Source organism: Puma concolor, chromosome C2 (genome assembly GCF_028749965.1).
Source record: "Puma concolor isolate L17-30 chromosome C2, mPumCon1.1.hap2, whole genome shotgun sequence".
NCBI lineage: Eukaryota > Metazoa > Chordata > Mammalia > Carnivora > Felidae > Puma > Puma concolor.
The window spans coordinates 51,803,175-51,821,225 of NC_141675.1; the positions used below are offsets into that span (position 1 = coordinate 51,803,175).

The window sequence follows — 18,051 nt, forward strand, 5'->3', positions numbered from 1 at the left end:
CCTACTATGCATCTGGCACTATGCTAGGGAGTATATATAAATATGCAGACACAGGCCGCTCAAGGAGTTTAGAGTGCACTTGGAAAGACAGACATGCAAAAATAATGATATACATTGTTCTAAGGGCAAAAGCAAAAATGTACACCAGGTGACATGGATGTTCCCAGTCTTCTGCCCAACCTCTAGTCTAGCTACTCAAAGTGTGGTCCCTGGAGCAGCAGGAGAAGCATCACCTGGGAACTTGTAAAAGGCAGGATCTGGGTACCCAGACCTACTGAATTGAAATTTCCATGAGTCTGCTCTCTAGTGTCCAAGACTCCCAGCCCCATCTCTACTTCCTCAAGATCCTTTGCCCCTCTGCTCCACTTGAAACAAAACCTCCCATTCTCCAAGGTCTGGCCTTGATGCCACTCCAGTTGTGAATCTTCATGTCACCTATTTCTTCTACCTAAGGCAGAATTCATTGCCACCCCTTCTGTTCATACCATTTGCAGAACACTTACCACTCTGTTTTATTCTGTTTGGTTTTATGAATGTTTATTGAGTGCTATCAGACACTATGCCAAGCTCTGGGATACAGGAGAAAAGAAGAAAGAGTTCCTTACCACAAGGCATTTGCAGCCTATTATAGTTAATAACGCATATGACCATTTTGCCTGTGTTTCCTTGAATAATTTGAATGTTGACTTCAAATGGTCCAGTATTCACCTAACGTTCACTGATTTTTCAAGTGGTGGGTATTGACATTATCAAGAAACGAAGCAGGACACAGCCATAAGTGATATGACCTGGAGTTGACCTTTAATCTTACTCGTACACATGTTTTGGTACCCTCCGTAATCCATTTCTACTTTCCTCTTCCAGGCAGCCTCTAGTCTCTATCTGAGTACCCTTGAGGGGTAGTAGAAGCGTCAGGGGTAGAGTGTGTGTCCTAAACAGAGACTATCAGGACTTTTGTTTGGATGTTGTTGTTGGTCGTGGAGGGGGTAGAAGAAGCCAGTGCCTAGAGAGCCCCTTGTACCTGTCTGAAGTCCACAGGTCAAAGCCTGCAGAAAATAGAAGCCAGAACCAGAAATCAAATCTGAGAAATAGAGGATAGGAAAATTGTTGTCTTCATATCATTTGAGCTGCATCTTAAGGATGTTTTTCCCCCATCACATTAGCTAATAAATTCCTTTCATTATTTAAGCCAGCATGGATTGGGTGTTCTGTTACTGATAATCACAATTATCCTAATTATTTTAATATTTTATTTGATTCCAAAAAAACAACTAACTTGCCCTCTAGAAAATGAGACTTTGCTCTCACTGTAGACTGATTTCCCCATGTGCAGGTCATTCCTTTGGCCCTGAGAAAGCATAGATTCCTGGGACTGCATGGCCACACCAAACTTCAATTAAGGTTGTTCTGCAATGACTGCAGATTTGTTTGTTCTTTCTTCTGTTTTTAGTTCTATACCGGTTAAAGTTAATTTTATGTGTCAATTTCACTGGGTCATCCAGTGCCCACATATTTGCCTGAACATTATTCTAGGTATGTTTGTGAGAGTATTTCCAGATCAGTCTGGCATTTAAATTGGTAGAATGAGTAAAGCAGATTGCCCTTCCCAATGCGGGTGGGCCTCATCTAAACTGCTGAGGGCCTGAATGTGACTGGTTGAACAGTGACATCGGTCCTCTCCTGCTCTTGAACTGTGACTTACACCATCAGCCATTGGGTTCTAAAGTTTTCAGATTTGGACCAAAACTTAAGCCCTTGGTTCTCCTGGTTCTCAGGCTTTTGGACTCAGGCTGGAACTACACCACTTGTTTTCCTGGGTCCTCAACTTACAAATGGCACTTTGTAAGGGGCATTTGTGGGACTTCTGGACTTCTCAGACTCATAATCGCATAAGCCAATTCCAATTGTTCATGATATATGTATCCTAATGGTTCTGTTTCTCTGGGGACCCATAACAGTACTCAACCTCTGCCATCACCTACCTCCTCACTTTCACAGTTATAGAAAAAGTGAATGAGTGCTTTCATCGAAGGATAGGTGTGTTTAGACACATGAGGAAGGAAGCCTGAAGCACACATCCTGCTCACAAACCCAGAAACATGCATGGTTATGTGGACCATCATGTATATGGTGTACTTTTTACCTCTGGTTGCTTTCTCTTTGCAGCTACATGTAAAAGCCGTAGAAGATGGTACTGTTCTGGTTGTTCCAGCTGAGACATCAAGGCCAGGAGTTCTGTCAGGTGTCTGTTAATTGGCTGAGGCTGCTTTTCATACACAGCAGGTAACACCCTCAACAACATGGCATTACCTGTTGAAAGAACAATACCAAGAATGATGACTATTAGCTCCCAATCAGTAGAAACACCATTAGTGTCACTTCAGTAAACTTTGCACTTATTCATTAAATGGCCAAGTCTTCTGCTAAAAATAACACAGTATCTTATCCTGAAAAATCACTAGAGCATGGCTTAAACTGATTCCATAAAAGGGAATATTTTATTTATTTATTATCTAATGAAAAATTTTCCTGAGTAATGCACCACGGGGAAAGAGGAAAATTTGACAGTAACCGGACCACACCCTTAAGAAGGAAACAGTTCTGATAAAGAATTCCTGATGAGACACAACATTTGGATGCTGTTTAAATGAAAACTAAGCAGTGCTGTAAGCATGAGACTAAATGAAACTGAACCAAAAAAAGAGCACAAAGGAATGTATTCACCTTCCTGAGAGATACGGAGGCATGATTTAGACAACTGACATATGGAAACTATGCTCTATTTTTATGAATAGTTAGAAAAGTAGCAATGCAAATTTAAATCCCCAATTTCTGCACTATTTCAAGGGAAGTTTAGACTCAGCTTTGTTTGTCACACATGATTTACCTCAAAGACATGTAGGGACAACTGGATTTAAAACGGCAAAATCTCAAGAAAAGATACTGCATAAGCTACAGAGACTTATCTGCAAACAACATATGGGAAACATCTGCCTATCACTTTATGGTATGGATTTTTTTTCCCCCTCAGAATCCTCTTAAGTACTTACACGTCTCAGGAGGATTGGTTTCTAGGGATTTCTTGAACAAAAATTTTCTTGTGTCTATTTACTTTAAATTTGGCTTTGTATACAGAAGAAATACACAGAAGGAATCAAATAAACAGAAGTGATTACACATATGTAGACCTTTCTTAAATGGTAGGACGTGTCTATATGTAAAGGACATTTAGATGTGAGAATTAAGGAAAGAAAGTCATCATTTTCAGAATATCAGTGACTAAATTTAATAGAAGGGTGATTCTGGATCAAACTGAATGATTATGGGAGATGATAAATAATGAGAATTGTTTTTCTCACATGCGGTTCATAGAATTGGTCTCCAGCAGATTTTGGACAGTACAAGAGTTCACAGAGTACAAGGTATTGGAAATATACTCAGAGTTTTCTTTTAAAAAAATGTTGTGTCCGTCCCAAAACATTGCTTTATTTTGTTTGTTTTCTATTTTAACCAAGAGTTTTCTTTAAAGGATCAGGAATTTTAAATGTAATGTACAGGGTACATTTGATCATAGAACTTAGTTATGGAGACGTCCTGATCAATCTCTAAAAAAGTTTGTGATAAATAGGACTGTCGTTGGAATTGAAGAGAGGAAACTGGTGTAAGGCTTTTTGGTACAATACTCACTGACTAAACGTCCTGAGAGCCCTGAAGGGGAAAACTCCAGATTAGTCATTGTCAGCTGACTTGAATTTCTATCAAATGATGCAAAAAAATAAATGCATAAAAACTTTTTTGAGGGGCACTTGGGTGGATCAGTCGGTTGAGCATCCAACTTCAACTCAAGTCATGATCTCCGTTTATGAGTTCGAGCCCCACATAGGGCTCACTGTTGTCAGGCTGCCAGGGAAGAGCCCACTTTGGATCCTCTGTCCCTCTCTCTCTGCCCCTCCCCCACTTGCACGCTCCCCAAAACAAATACATATTAATAAATTTTTTTAAAACCTTTTTTTTTGAGTTAGAAACTGATATAGGTATAGAAATCCTATCTATCCCATTTATAAACTAATATATTTTTAAATCATGGAATGTTTGAAGCCATTAGACAAATGTAGGCAATAATATAAAGAACAAGGGTGTGCACACCAACCATCTTTTCAAAACAACCTCGTGCCAGAATTGCTTCCTGTCACACTCCTATCTTTTTCTCTCCAGAGGCAACCACCATCCTAAAGTTGGTATTTATCATCTTCAGGAATGTTTCTACACTTTCGTTGTATGCGTATATGCACCAACGAGAATTTTACAGTGTTGTTTTTCATGCTTTAAAACTTTATATCAGTAAAATTCACACTGTATAAATCTCTTTGTAATAGCTAACTTTTTGTACATTCAACATTGTGTTGAAGTTTTGCTCCAAGGAGCTCTCCCACAGCTGTATGGTATTCTATTGTATATTCAATTTATTCATACACTCAATGGTTGAGAGACATTACTATGATTATTTTGAATATGATGATTATTATGATTAGCTTTTACCAACAACGTGGCAGTTTTTATACCTATTTCTTTGTGTATAAATGGGAGATCTTCGCTAGGGTACTGCTTCTGAGCTTAATGTGCTTAGAAATCACCCGAGTATCTTGTTAAACCATAGGTACTGATTCCGCAGGTTAAGGGTTTGGGCTTGAGAATCTGAATTTCTAACGAGCTCTCAGGTGATGCTGATGTCCCCTATACCCCATAATTAAGTGGCAAAGCAGTGGTTTTGTCCCTGGGAGTTAAGCTTCTAGATGTTTCAAAATTTCTTTGCAATGTGGTTGTATTAGTTTTCTATTGCTGTCATGAGAAATTGCCAAAAGCTTAGTGGGCCAAAACAACACAAATTTATTATTTTATATTTCTATAGTTCAAAAGTCTGACATGAGTCTCACTGGGCTAAAATCCAGGCATTGGAAGGGTCAGGTTCCTTCTTGGAGGTGGTAGAAGAGAATTTATTTCCTCGGCTTCTTTAGTTTCTGGAAACCGTCAGCATTCCTTAGAGTTCCCTTCCTCCATCTTCAAAATCAGCAACAGAGCAAGTCCTCTGACTCTGCTGCTATCATCATCAATCTCTTTCTCTGATTCTCCTTTCTGCCTCTCTCTTCCACTTTTAAGAATGCTTATGATTACACTGGCCCATGTGTATAATCTAGGATTATCTCCCTATTTTATGTAGCAACCTTAGTTCCATTTTCAATGCAGTGAAACATAACCTGTCCACAGGCTGTGGGGATTAAGACATGAACACTTGGGGGGCACCATCCTGCCTACTATCATGACTATAACAATTCACACACCCACCAGCGGCATGAGTGTTTCTGTTGCTCCATATCTTTGCCAACATTTGGTCTTGACAGACATCTGTTTTTGCCAGTCTGATGGAGTGTGAGATGGTACCTCATTTTTTTGTGTGTGTGCTTGTTTTCATTTTCATTTTCTTAATTGCTTGTGTGACTAAGTACCCTTTTAATAGGCTCACAGGTCATTTCCCCTCTTGTGATTTGACCATTCATATCCTTTGCCTATTTTCACTTGGGATGTTTATATTTTCCTCTTGATTTGTAGAAGGCATTTATTTATTCTGTATACTAGTTTTTTGTTGATTGCTTTTAAAGTTGCAATGTTAACGTAGTTGATTTTTAAAATTTCTTCATAGTTTGTATTTTTTTTGTTATTGAGATATCTTTCTCTACCCTAGGTTCATAAAAATTTTCTCCTAAAAGCATTATGATTTTGTCTCTCATATTTGTCTTTAATCCAGCTGGGACTTACTTTTGTACATGAGGAAGAGATTTTTATGTGTATATAAACAATTGCCCTAGCTCCATTTATCAAGTTGTCAGTTGTTTCCCTTCTGATTTTTAATACCTTTTTCATGCAGAAGGTTTCTCATATATCTGGGTCTGTTTCTGGATATTTATCATAGCGTCACCAATTATACTTTTTCTTAATTACAAAATGTTTATAATAAATCATTATATCTCATAGGACAAATTTCTTCATCTTCTACTTCAAATTCCTCTTGGCTCCTTTATATAAATTTTACCAGTTTGTCAACTTCCTCAAAAAACTAGATTGGCATTTTTTTCCCCACACTGAATGTACAGACTAATTTGGGATAATTGACATCTTTGTGAAAGCAAGTCTTCCCATTCAAGAACATGGCCTTCCATCCACGTAGGGTTTTAAAAAATGTCTTCAATGAAGTTTTGTGATATTAGTTGTGTTGTATGTATCTTTTATTAAATTGGTTCCCAGGTATCTCATTTTTGTTGTTGCTATTGTAAATAAATGGAAGCTTTAAAAAATGTTCTATCAATTGTCTGCTGGTATTAAGAAAACACTGATTTTTGTGTGTTCTTTCAGCCAGCAAAGCTTGCTCACTTCTCTTAATAATCTGTCTTCAGAGTCTCTTAGATTTGCTGTTTATAGGTAATCAACTCATAATAATTGATGACGGCTTTGTCTCTTTTCTCTGTTTTTATATCTTATGTTTCTTTTTTTTTGTCCTACTTTTACGGCTGAGACCTCTAATGCTCTATGAGTAGAACCAGTGTCTACGGATATCCTTTTGTTATTCCTGTTTTTAAAAGTTATGTTTCTAAGGATTCATTATTATGTACGTATATGTTTCTATCGATTTTGGCATTTCTGTTTTATCGGTTTAAGTTTCTGTTTTCTAGTTTGTACATAAATAACTGTTGAATTTTATTAAACGTTTTTCTGCATCTGTTGACACGATTACATGATTTCTCATTTAAATTGTTAATGTAATAAATTAATAGATAATTCTAATATTTACATGAGTCTTGCAGTCTTGGAATAAACACAACTTGGTTATAATGTATTTTTATGCTTATATTGTTGAGTATGTTTGGCTAATATTTTATTTAGAGCTTTTGCATTTATGTTCTTGAATGAGACTGGCCTTCCTTTCTTGTACTGTCCTTGTCTCTTTTTAGTATCCTAGTTACTAAAGTTATAGAAAGTTATAGAAAGAATGTAGCGCTTTCCTGCATACTCTATTCTCAGAAGCAGTTTGTGTAAGATGAGGATTATATGTCCCTTGAATGTTTGGTAGAACTTGCTTAGCAAACTTTCTGAGCAATGTTCTATATATTTCATTTTATATAGAACTTTTTATAGTTTAGGTTTCTTTATCCTTTAGCAGCGTTTTTGTAATTTGATCAGTTATCACAGAAGTGGACATAGTTATGAAAGACTTCTATTAAAATCTCTATAATTGTAGATTTTTCAGTTTCTCATTATTTTGTCAGTCTTCAGCATATATTTTTTGAAACTATGTTACTAAATAATTCTGAGATATCTTCCTGGTAAAGTGTTTATCATACTTTATTCTCTTTCCCTTAAAGTCTATTTTTGATTGATATTAATATAACTATTCTAGCTTTTTTGAATTGTACCTGTTTCATACATTCTCCCCTTGGCCTTGTAAAATTTTTACTTTGAACATTTCTAGGTTCTTATGTTTTATGTGTGGTTCTTGTAGATGACACATAGCTGAGGATTTTAAAAATATTCTTACTTATGTCTCTTAATTGGAAAGTTTGTTTTATTAATATTTATGATGATTATTGGTACACTTGGATTTATTTTTACAACACTGTGTTGTGTTTTGTTATTCATCTTGCTTTGTCTATGCCTTTTTCCATTCTTTACTGCTTTCTATTGAACAAGTTTTGTTCAATTCTTTCTATTCCTTCTATTTGAACATTCTATTTCCTTTTGGTTCTCATGGCTGTCTTTAAAAGATACATTCTGGAACTAACAAAACAAAATTAATTTCTCTATCATCTTCCTGAACAATGAAATGACTTTAGAATACTTTATTGAACTTAAAGAGTATATTTTGGATGATTTTCTTAGATTTTTCTTCCAATTCTTTAATATTCTCTTCAGCTTTGCCTATTAGTCATTTAACCCATTCCTTGAGGTTTTTAAATTTTCAATTAAATTTTTTTTTTATTTCTAGAAATTACATATGGTCCTTAAAAAAAAATCTGCCTAGTCTTTTTCTTTTGACAATGTCTTTTCTTTGTTCATGTTTCCAACTCCTTGTGGATCTAAAATAATTTCAATTTTTTTTTTTAACATTTACTTATTGTTGAGAGACAGAGAGAGACAGAGCATGAGCAGGGGAGGGGCAGAGAGAGAGAGAGAGAAACAGAATCTGAAGCATGTTCCAGGCTTTGAGCTGTCAGCAGAGTCCAATGCAGGGCTCAAACCCATGAACCGCATGATCATGACCTGAGTCAAAGGCAGAAGCTTACCCGACTGAGCCACCCAGGTGCCCCAAGGATCTAAAATAACTTTAAACACACCTATTTTCTAGTTCCTAGGTGATATTTTAAATCAATGAAGTTTTTGGGAGAGGGGTGTTTAATCCTTTTTTTTGTTTCTGCTGATTCTCATTTGTTGCGGATTGTTTCCTCATATGTTTAAATATTTTTATTGTGAACTTGTTTTTACTGTGGCAGATAGTACACACTGAATCTTGCACATGTGTGAGGGCAGACCAAAAGTCACAAACTTTTAGGGACTTTGCAAAGTTCAGTTAAAGAGAGACATGCTTACTTCTCACTTATTTCGTGTAGGACAGAGAATGGGGCTATATCCACTGAAATCCAATATACAACTCTCTGAGGGTCTGGCTTTAGGTGAGGGTCTCACTCCTAACTCCCCACTCCGGCCTAAGCTTTGCTCCCACATGGTCATTAATACTTGGTTGCTGCAGAACTGATAACCCTTCCCTCCCCTTACCTCCCTCCAGGGGGGGCCTTAGCATCAGCTCTTGGGCTTACACATTTGGTTGTGGTTCCCCCCTTTACCTTTGGCCCCTGGATATTTCCCTAACTTTATTGGTAGTCCATTTGTACATTTAATGTTATTATAATGTAAATGCATTTCTAGGCGTTTCGTACAGTAGTTTTCAGCTTATATAGACCTTCATTATTTCCACAGAAGCAGGAATCCCTAAATTTACTTTAAAAACATGAACTTTGGGGCGCCTGGGTGGCGCAGTCGGTTAAGCGTCCGACTTCAGCCAGGTCACGATCTCGCGGTCCCTGAGTTCGAGCCCCGCGTCGGGCTCTGGGCTGATGGCTCAGAGCCTGGAGCCTGTTTCCGATTCTGTGTCTCCCTCTCTCTCTGCCCCTCCCCCGTTCATGCTCTGTCTCTCTCTGTCCCAAAAATAAATAAACGTTGGAAAAAAAAAAAAATGAACTTTGACTCTAAACCTAGTGAAATCATACCATTTCCGCATAATATTGGTTTATGAAAAGAAACATTCCTAAAATCATCTAATTCTTCTCCCCCCAGCTCCTTCTTAATTCAGATTTATCGCTTTTGCTTTGTTGTTTGTCATTTTAAAAGTATGTTTATAAAAGCATAGTTGCAACTCCAGAAGGCTTAAAGATGGAATAACTCAGAATGGACTTGGCTTCTAGGGCCATCAAAACCCTTACCAAGTTGGTTTATCTCAGAATCACAGAGTAATTTTCACAACTCAGACCTATAAAACTGTGTACAAAGGATAAGTGGGAAAGTTTTCTATACATAAAGGGCTGTGAAACTGTAAAAGCGCCACACGAAATGCTGGAATGATGATCTTGCTTTCATGCCTCTATGCCTGCTGACTTACTTCCCCCCCCACCTCCCCTCCCCTCCCCTGCCTTTCATCCCTCAGTGTTACCAATTCAAGTTACAACAGCTAATCCTCACGGGGACAGTCTTAGCCCAGTTTCCCCACCTCTTTCCCCTCTGACCCTCCTCCAATTAATCTGACTGCAGTGTAAACCTTTGCGGTCTATTATTGTGCAACGTCCACATTTCCCTCGCCCTCCCACCCAGCCCCCTCCCCTCCAAATTCTGGGGAACTCCCGTTACCGCGGTGCCACCGGCATTACTCATTCATCTCCATTCAGGCTTTCCCCAGCATTTATTAAGGGCTCTCTGCTCCTGCCTCTCACTCTCCCTCTCCGCTGCTCAAACACTGCTCACTCGAGAGCTCGCCTCGTCCCCTCAGGCCAGCTGTGGGAAGCGGCAAAAGAAAGAACTTTGTCTCTCTCCAGCAATGCATCTCCCTGCGATTCTGTTTTGTGCTCTCTGGTGTGCGGTGTCTGCCGAGACCTCGGATGATTATGAGCTCATGTATGTGAATTTGGACAACGAAATAGACAATGGACTCCATCCCACTGAGGACCGTAAGTTCATTTTAACTGTTTCTCTGCTAACCCTAACTACATATCCATCCCTGTGGGTCTAAATATTATACATATACTTCGTAGCCAACGAAATGAGCTTTAATAAAAAAACTATAGTTTGTTTTGCAAAAGAAAAGAAGAACTTTAGGAAAGGGGGAGGTTTCAAAAAGTTCTGTCACAGACACATAATGGCTTGGACCGCATGAAATCGCCGATATTTGCCTGTTTTGAGCCTCATGAACGGCAATTTCACAGCGTTCCACTTAATATGTACCTCCGTGAATGGTTTCTGTCATTGTCGAGAGAGTCACGCGCTGTTTTCCGGAGGTGTCCTTAAAGGGGAGGGGGTGCTGGGGACGGGCAGTAACTTGGGACCCCCGAGGGAGGTCGGCTTTCTACAAAGCACGCCCTGGGAAGGCCTGGGCGGGCCGGTAACGCGTGTGTCCCGCGCTCTAGCCACGCCGTGTGACTGCCGTCGGGAGCACACCGAGTGGGACAAGCTCTTCATCATGCTGGAGGACTCGCAGATGAGGGAGGGCATGCTGCTGCAGGCCACCGACGACGTCCTCCGGGGCGAGCTGCAGAGGCTGCGGGCGGAGCTGGGCCGCCTGGCGGGCAGCCTGGCGAGGCCGTGCGCGCCGCCGGCCCCCGCGGAGGCCCGGCTGGCCCGGGCGCTGGACGAGCTGCTGCAGGCGAGCCGCGACGCGGGCCGCAGGCTGGCGCGCCTGGAGAGCGCCGAGACGCCGCGCCCGGAGGAGGCGGGGCGCGCCCTGGGCGCGGTGCTCGAGGAGCTGCGGCGGACGCGAGCCGACCTCCGCGCGGTGCAGGGCTGGGCGGCCGGGCGCTGGCTGCCGGCAGGTAAGGACGCGGAGCGGAGCGGCCCCCTCCCCTCCCCCGCCGCTTTGTCCTCGGAACGCGCGTGGCGGGAAGCCCAGTGGCAGCCCCCTAGGGCCAGCTTCAGTGGGGACACACGCAGCTCTAGTTCTCTATGCACGCTCACACGGATCACATACGCCATACAAGGCGCGAAAACTGACTTTAAAAAGTATTCTCCGGCCGCGGGGAGCCCAGAAGAGACCTGTGCACGTAACCATCACAGTCTTGAAATAGACGTCAAGGGCCCCTGACACCCGATCCGACCAGGAGGTGCAGGAGCTCTATTGGCCGGTTATAACCGTGACCTCTCTAGCCGTCCGGCTTCCCTCCGTTAGGGATTTCCACTTCTTCTAATTTTAGCCTGTCTCTCTTTAGGGGGGAAAGGGCTCCGGTTCCCCCGCGCTATTTCAGGGCCCAGCCTAATTTTTAGGGACACGTTCCAATCCCTGGGCTGGCCCCTCCTCCCCGCTGGTTCTGAGCAAGAGACTTGAGACTGAACCTGATCTCCTGAAAGATTAGTGGAATTCCTGAGGGGTCCCCCAGCCCCCGGGGCCTGGGGAATAAGCCTGTGAGACAGGAGGCTTGGGATAAACTTGCGGGGGCGGGATCCAAGGTAGAATGGTCTGAGGTAGGAGCCAATTGGTAACCCTCCTCCCCAGTGATTTAAGGGGTGAGAGCTAAAGGAGAGAGAGGGAGAGAGAGAGAAAGACAGGCGGTTCGAACCAGATGCAACTTGTTGGAAGTCCCATGTGATACTACATGAATCTCCAAACACATGTGGGCCTGAAAAATACATTGGGAAGATGGCTAAAAGAAATGAGATTTATTTGGAGCCAAGTAACACTCCTTTACAAGTCAAACTTTTTTGGAGATAGTAAGGCAAAAATCATTTGTGGGTTATATTAGAAAATCAGCGACTTGGGTAAGAAAATGTAATTTACGCTGTTCCTGAGAATCTCATGAAGGGAAAACAATCACAAACAATGCCATTCCTCTTTACAGTTACAATAAAGCAACTCATCTGTTGAAGTAGGAGGAAGAATCATAAGCATGTGTGAGAGCATGTTTCATTTAAAATTACAGAAACCATACCAGAGTATCAGTCGTTACTAAATAGCTGAGGACTGTTTGGCAGTACTGAGCATATTTTCTTGAATGTATTACGTGTGGTTTCAGAGACTGAAAAAGCATAAAATCAAATATACGATAGATCCTCAATGTAAGTGGCAAAGAGACAAATTATAATCTGGTGGCTGTCTTAATGGATGAAATCTCTTGTCTTTGGCAAACCATGTAAAATCATTGTACATTTAATGTACCTGATTAACGCGAATTTTCACTCACCTCTGTATGCTAGTTAGAGCAGAGAGGAGTGTATTTCTGAATTCTAAAATAGTTAATTTCTTATATCCAATAGTACTTTTTCCACATGGTTTGGTTTCCCTTCCCTTGGTTTCTTGCCAGCTTGGTTCCTAAGGGATTCCTAATTATTCTGTTGTCGGCCTCCTAAGAACCTGGTTTTAATTTTGTTCGGTCTTTGATAATATAATCAGAAAAACCTATTAGTTAAAAGCCATTTCATGAGAGTCTCTGACATTTTAAAGAGATAGCAAGAGCCTCAGTGACTGGTCCCCACCAAAAAATCCACAAAAATCCTGTGAACAACAAGTTCCACTCCATGAATTCCTATGGCCAGTGCACCCTGCAGGGGAAGCTGGGTCTCAGAGAGGCAATCAAGGAATGCTTTGGAATGCAATCCTGACTGCCTGGGTTTATTTAAACAGGAAATCAGTTAATTAGACTGCAATAGGCCCCTTCTTGAACAGTACTTTACTGGAACATTACAGAGAAGATCTCAAATGGTTATGCATCTTTTATTCCATTATCTTTGTTTGATTTAATTAACACAACTAGAAAAAAAAATGCATCTACCGATTTCATTTGAAAAAAGAATGGCTCATTAAGAATTTCAAAAATCTTCAAAAATTCAAATTACTCACTGAAAAAGTTAATAGCAAAATGTAACAGGGCCAACATGTGCTTTAGTGTTGTTGTTACTTTCATACAATTTTCTGAATCTCAGTATTTCTTTGATTATTTCTAGGTCCACATCTGTTTAATTTTTTAGGACAGAGCCTAGCCCTCAATCACTTGCAGTCATTGAACTTAGTTCAGCACACTTTTCATGGGCTTTTGGTGCCTGCAAGTTCTACACATTCACCAGTTAGTCTCTAAATGCTCTGGAAGTTTGTTTATCAAAGCTATTTTGTGGTAAATCTTCAGTTTGTCATAAAGTGAATACTTCGGCTCATTTACATTAAAAAAAATTCTTTTTTCTGGTCTCTCATACACCTATGAAGTTATCACAAAGTAGAGTTCACCCGTGAAAGGTTTTAGCATGTTTCCCAGAGACACCTAGAAGATCTTCACTTCAGCATCTCTAGCTTCCTGACCAGACATGTGACCTGGAGATGAACTGAGGTGGGAGTTTACTGAGCTCCCAACTCCCATGTCACAAAGTCTCCTTCCAAGTGCTCTTGAGCAGAAATATGTTCTCCAGTAGGACCCTTGAAAGAGTTCACTCTTCCTTAAAGGCTTTCTGTTGTTGCTTAAACAGTATTTATAAGCCTGTGGACAAAATAAGAGTTTCTAAGCATATCCTTGGGCTACACAGTTCTTCCCGAGTACTATATATTTGTTGCTTACAGACTTGCAGAATATTAGGAAGAGACTGGAAGAGGCTTTTAACCTATAAAAGCCTAGAGAGATATGGGGCTCATCAAAAACTGCATGCTTGCTAATAGTAAAACAAACTGAGTTCCAGCCCCCCTAGTCAAATCTAGGGTTCTTCTACCATTAAGAAGCAATGCAGTGTGCTAGTTAGGGCGTGGCCTCTGATGACCAGGTTACTTAGTGCTCTATGCCTTACTTTTCTCCTTTGTAGAATGGGAATATTAAGACTATCCCTTAATATGGGAATATTAAGATTAAAATGATATAGAGGGATTAGAACAGTATTTGGTACACAGAGATTACCCAATTAGAGTTAGTCATCATTATCATCTATTGCTGACTTTCAAAGGTAGCTTTCTACAAACTTTGCAAAGTTTACAACTATCTGGAACATGAGGTATATGAAATGTATTCAGCAACAATGACTGTCCTAGATTTTCACTTAAAAAATGCATGTTGACTTGGGGCATCTGGGTGACTCAGCTGACTGAGTGCCAACTCTTGGTTTCTGCTCGGGTCACAATCTCACAGTTCATTAGATCGAACCCTGAGTCAGGCTCCACACTGACAGCACTGAGCCTGCTTGGGATTTTTTCCCTCTTCCTCTGCTCCTCTTCTGTGCTGGTGCTCACTTGCTGGCTGTCTCTCTCTCAAAATAAATAAATAAAACATTAACACATAAAATAAATACATGTTGACCATGGGTAAATAGGGTGAGCCAGGTCCATTGAATTTCATAGGTTTTTTGTTTTTGTTTTTATTCTAAAAGCTTGGTGAAGTCAAGAAGAGGGAAACAAGTTTGGCTCTAGGTTTTTTGAAAATACAGTGTCATTGTTTGAAGTTAAAGCATAGTGACTCAACATTTTTATTTAAAAAAAAAGCAGTAAAAGGAAATAAGCTAATTGTGAGGGGAACTAGTTATTAAAATATGGTTTCCATTATTTTCTGAGTTGGGACAATTTGGCTCCTCTGCATGTCATCTTGTCCACTTAGATGCCTCACTGAGCAAGCCTGACAATTGACTTTCCTTATTCCTGTTTTCTTTGCTCTACTAAGAAATCACTCTTGAAGCTCCTCAAGTCATGGTGTAATACTGCACATAATTTTCAGTGGTAGTCATTAAAATGCCTATGCTAAAAGACCCAAATGCTGGAATCATTTCTGAGTGAATTTATATTTTCTCTCCTATCCTTCTTACTTTCTTGCCATTCTAGGTTGTGAAACAGCACTTTTATTCCCAATGCGTTCCAAGAAGATTTTTGGAAGCGTGCATCCAGCGACACCAATGAAGCTTGAGTCTTTTAGTGCCTGCATTTGGGTCAAAGCCACAGATGTATTAAACAAAACCATCCTGTTTTCGTATGGCACAAAGAGAAATCCATATGAGATCCAGCTGTACCTTGGCTATCAGTCCATAGTGTTTGTGGTGGGTGGAGAGGAGAACAAACTGATTGCTAATACTGTGATTTCCCTGGGAAAGTGGACCCATCTGTGCAGCACCTGGAATTCAGAGAAGGGGCGCATGTCCTTGTGGGTAAACGGTGAACTGGTGGCTACCACTGTCGAGATGGCCATAGGTCATATTGTTCCTGAGGGAGGGATCCTGCAGATTGGCCAAGAAAAGAACGGCTGCTGTGTAGGTGGTGGCTTTGATGAAACACTAGCCTTTTCTGGAAGACTCACAGGCTTTAATATCTGGGATCGCGTTCTCAGCAATGAAGAGATAAGAGAAACCGCAGGAGCCGATTCTTGTCACATCCGGGGAAATGTTGTTGGGTGGGGAGTCACAGAAATTCAGCCACATGGAGGAGCTCAGTATGTTTCATAAGTGTTGTGAAACTCTACTTGAAGCCAAAGAAAGAAACTCACGTTTTCAACATATGCCAGTTGGGAAGGTCTAAAAACCTCAGTGCATATTAAGCACACTTGAGATTAATGAAGGGGAGAGTTGAGATCAATTTTTATTCATCTTGGCAAAATACTGAATAAACAGTTGAAGACAAGACATTGGAGAATGCTTTTGGGAATATTGTTACTAGACTTTATGCCAGGTGCTTTCAGATTAATGCCATGTCTTTGTCAGATAAACTCTCAAATAATTAAAACGGACTGTATTGTTGAACAGAAGGACAATTGTTTTACTTTCCTTTGGTTAATTTTGTTTTGGCCAGAGAGGACTTTTACATTGGAAGAAAAATAAAATAACATATTGCTGTCCATTGTTCATTGTTATTGGTATGTACCTTATTAAAAAATGATGATAAAACATATTTATACTACAATGTGACTTAACAAATGCAAATGTAGTTTATGTGTTATAACCGAATGTCACTTTTTTGAGAAGATAGTTATATAAGTTATATTGTAAAATGGTTTTGTATTAATTTTATTAAGACTATTTTTGTAAAGCTGTACTGTAAATAAAATATTTTATAAAACTATCCCGTATCATCTAACTATAAATTTAAAAGATGTTTTGGAGCAAATCCAAACTCGAAGTAGGAAACAGTTTTCAGATACTAATCTATTGTGTGAATGGTAATAGCTAATATTGTTAGAAATAAACTGTAGAGTTGCTTTAAGCTTTGGCTTCCTATAAATCATAAGCAAAACATCTGATCTTGGCTAAGTCAATTCATCTCTCTGAGTTTTAGTTTTCTCCACTGAGAAATCAAGGAATTGAGGAAAAATGATCTCTAAGTCCCTTCCAATTTGGCAAATCTATGACCATATACAACTTTCTGTCCTGTGTAACACAGCAACAAACATAAATTAGCATAGTTCCCCAAATGTATGTGATGAGGACTGTTACTGGGGAGATCTAAGAATCTGGAAAGGAAACGACTCCTACCCTGAAAGCGTACCCCATTCTCATACTCATGCATGAAGGAGAGGACAATCAAACTTCTTCACCCTGCAGAAGGTGAGGTAACTCTCTCCCACACTGATGTTCTCCTCCTGTCGAGGTTATGCAGGGCTAATAGAAGACTACGGCAAAGCTGTTTCTGAGTGTCAGTAGCAAATGTGGTAGAGCCACAGTGATGATATGTCCACCTAAAGACAGGGCCTGAGCAACCACAGGTCTTCACGGTTTGGGAGGTTTGGAGAATAGGGCCAGGAGTAGTTATCAAACCACATTTTATAACCAACTAGTTGAGTGTCCTTAGACAAGTCACTTAACTCTTCTGGGTTTTCTCAGTAAAAGAAGGGAATTGGTCTCTCATTGCCTTTATCAATAAAATGCCATGAATCTAGGTATGCTTGAGGATGTTTGTGGTATCAATATAGTTTCATTCCACTTGTGAGACCCACAAAATCAGGCTGATGGATCTCCAGAAAGGGTGTTCACAGTTGAGGTCAAAGGCCAGTCTCAGAACCTTGGAGGTTACATGATTCAAGGTTGTAGGCACACTGGCCATACATTAAGTCCTTGTTTAGCCATTATCTATATGACTTGAAAACTTAACTGGAAGAAAAAAAACACTAGATCCAACCACAAGCAGAGAATTAGGCATGCCTTCAATTTCCACATCCCAGATGCAAGAATTAGATCTGCCCCAAATACATGCAAACTCGTATTCTGACAGAGTTAAGCATAAGGGCATTTTTAATTTTTTTATGGGGATCACACGTTGAGGGTAAAGAAGAAGCAAACAGAAGAAAAACAAGGAATTCTTGGGTTACAAAAGTAGAAATCTCATCTGCTACGGCAGTAAATCCAGATAAGCGGTTCAAGGGATTTCTGATTGTTCCCTAATACTTATTTTTTCCCTCTGTTCTAAAGTAACAACATTCTGGTTTAAATAGTGAGTATGCCCACTCATAGTAAGACTGTATTTTCCAGCATCAATTGCAGCTAGGTGTGGCCAGGTGACTAAGTTCTGGCTGATGTTGAAATATTGAATGTGAATCTCTTTCCCTTCCTCTTCCTCCCAATTGGAATATGGGAATGATGGCAGGAGTTTCAGCAACCATCTTAGACTGTGAAATTCGGAGCAATTTGGGTCTCACATGTTGTGAAGCTGCCTTGTCAGTCCTGGGCTGCCTATCCCTGCACTTCTTTTGTAGGAGAGAAAACTACACTTCTGGCATTTTAAATCCACTATTGTTTGACCAACCTAATCTGATCCAGTAGAACAATTTTTGTTTTAATTGAAAAGACCACACACACTTTATT

At 40.1% G+C, this 18,051-nt stretch overlaps 2 protein-coding genes across 11 annotated transcripts in view; one reads left to right on the forward strand and one right to left on the reverse strand.

Moving 5' to 3' along the window:
- VEPH1 (ventricular zone expressed PH domain containing 1) overlaps nucleotides 1-18,051 on the reverse strand; it is a 327,919-nt gene that overhangs the window by 195,829 nt on the left and 114,039 nt on the right. For all 10 annotated transcript variants that reach the window (XM_086674592.1, XM_086674591.1, XM_086674590.1 and 7 more), the window contains one exon: nucleotides 2,144-2,310. In XM_086674592.1, the coding sequence (XP_086530718.1) occupies nucleotides 2,144-2,310 (167 nt within the window). The remainder of the gene's footprint in view (nucleotides 1-2,143; nucleotides 2,311-18,051) is intronic.
- On the forward strand, nucleotides 9,777-16,315 carry PTX3 (pentraxin 3). The gene is made up of 3 exons (XM_086674584.1): nucleotides 9,777-10,265; nucleotides 10,722-11,123; nucleotides 15,089-16,315. The coding sequence occupies exons 1-3, from the start codon at nucleotides 10,136-10,138 to the stop codon at nucleotides 15,700-15,702; spliced, it is 1,146 nt and encodes a 381-aa protein (XP_086530710.1). The 5' UTR covers nucleotides 9,777-10,135; the 3' UTR covers nucleotides 15,703-16,315.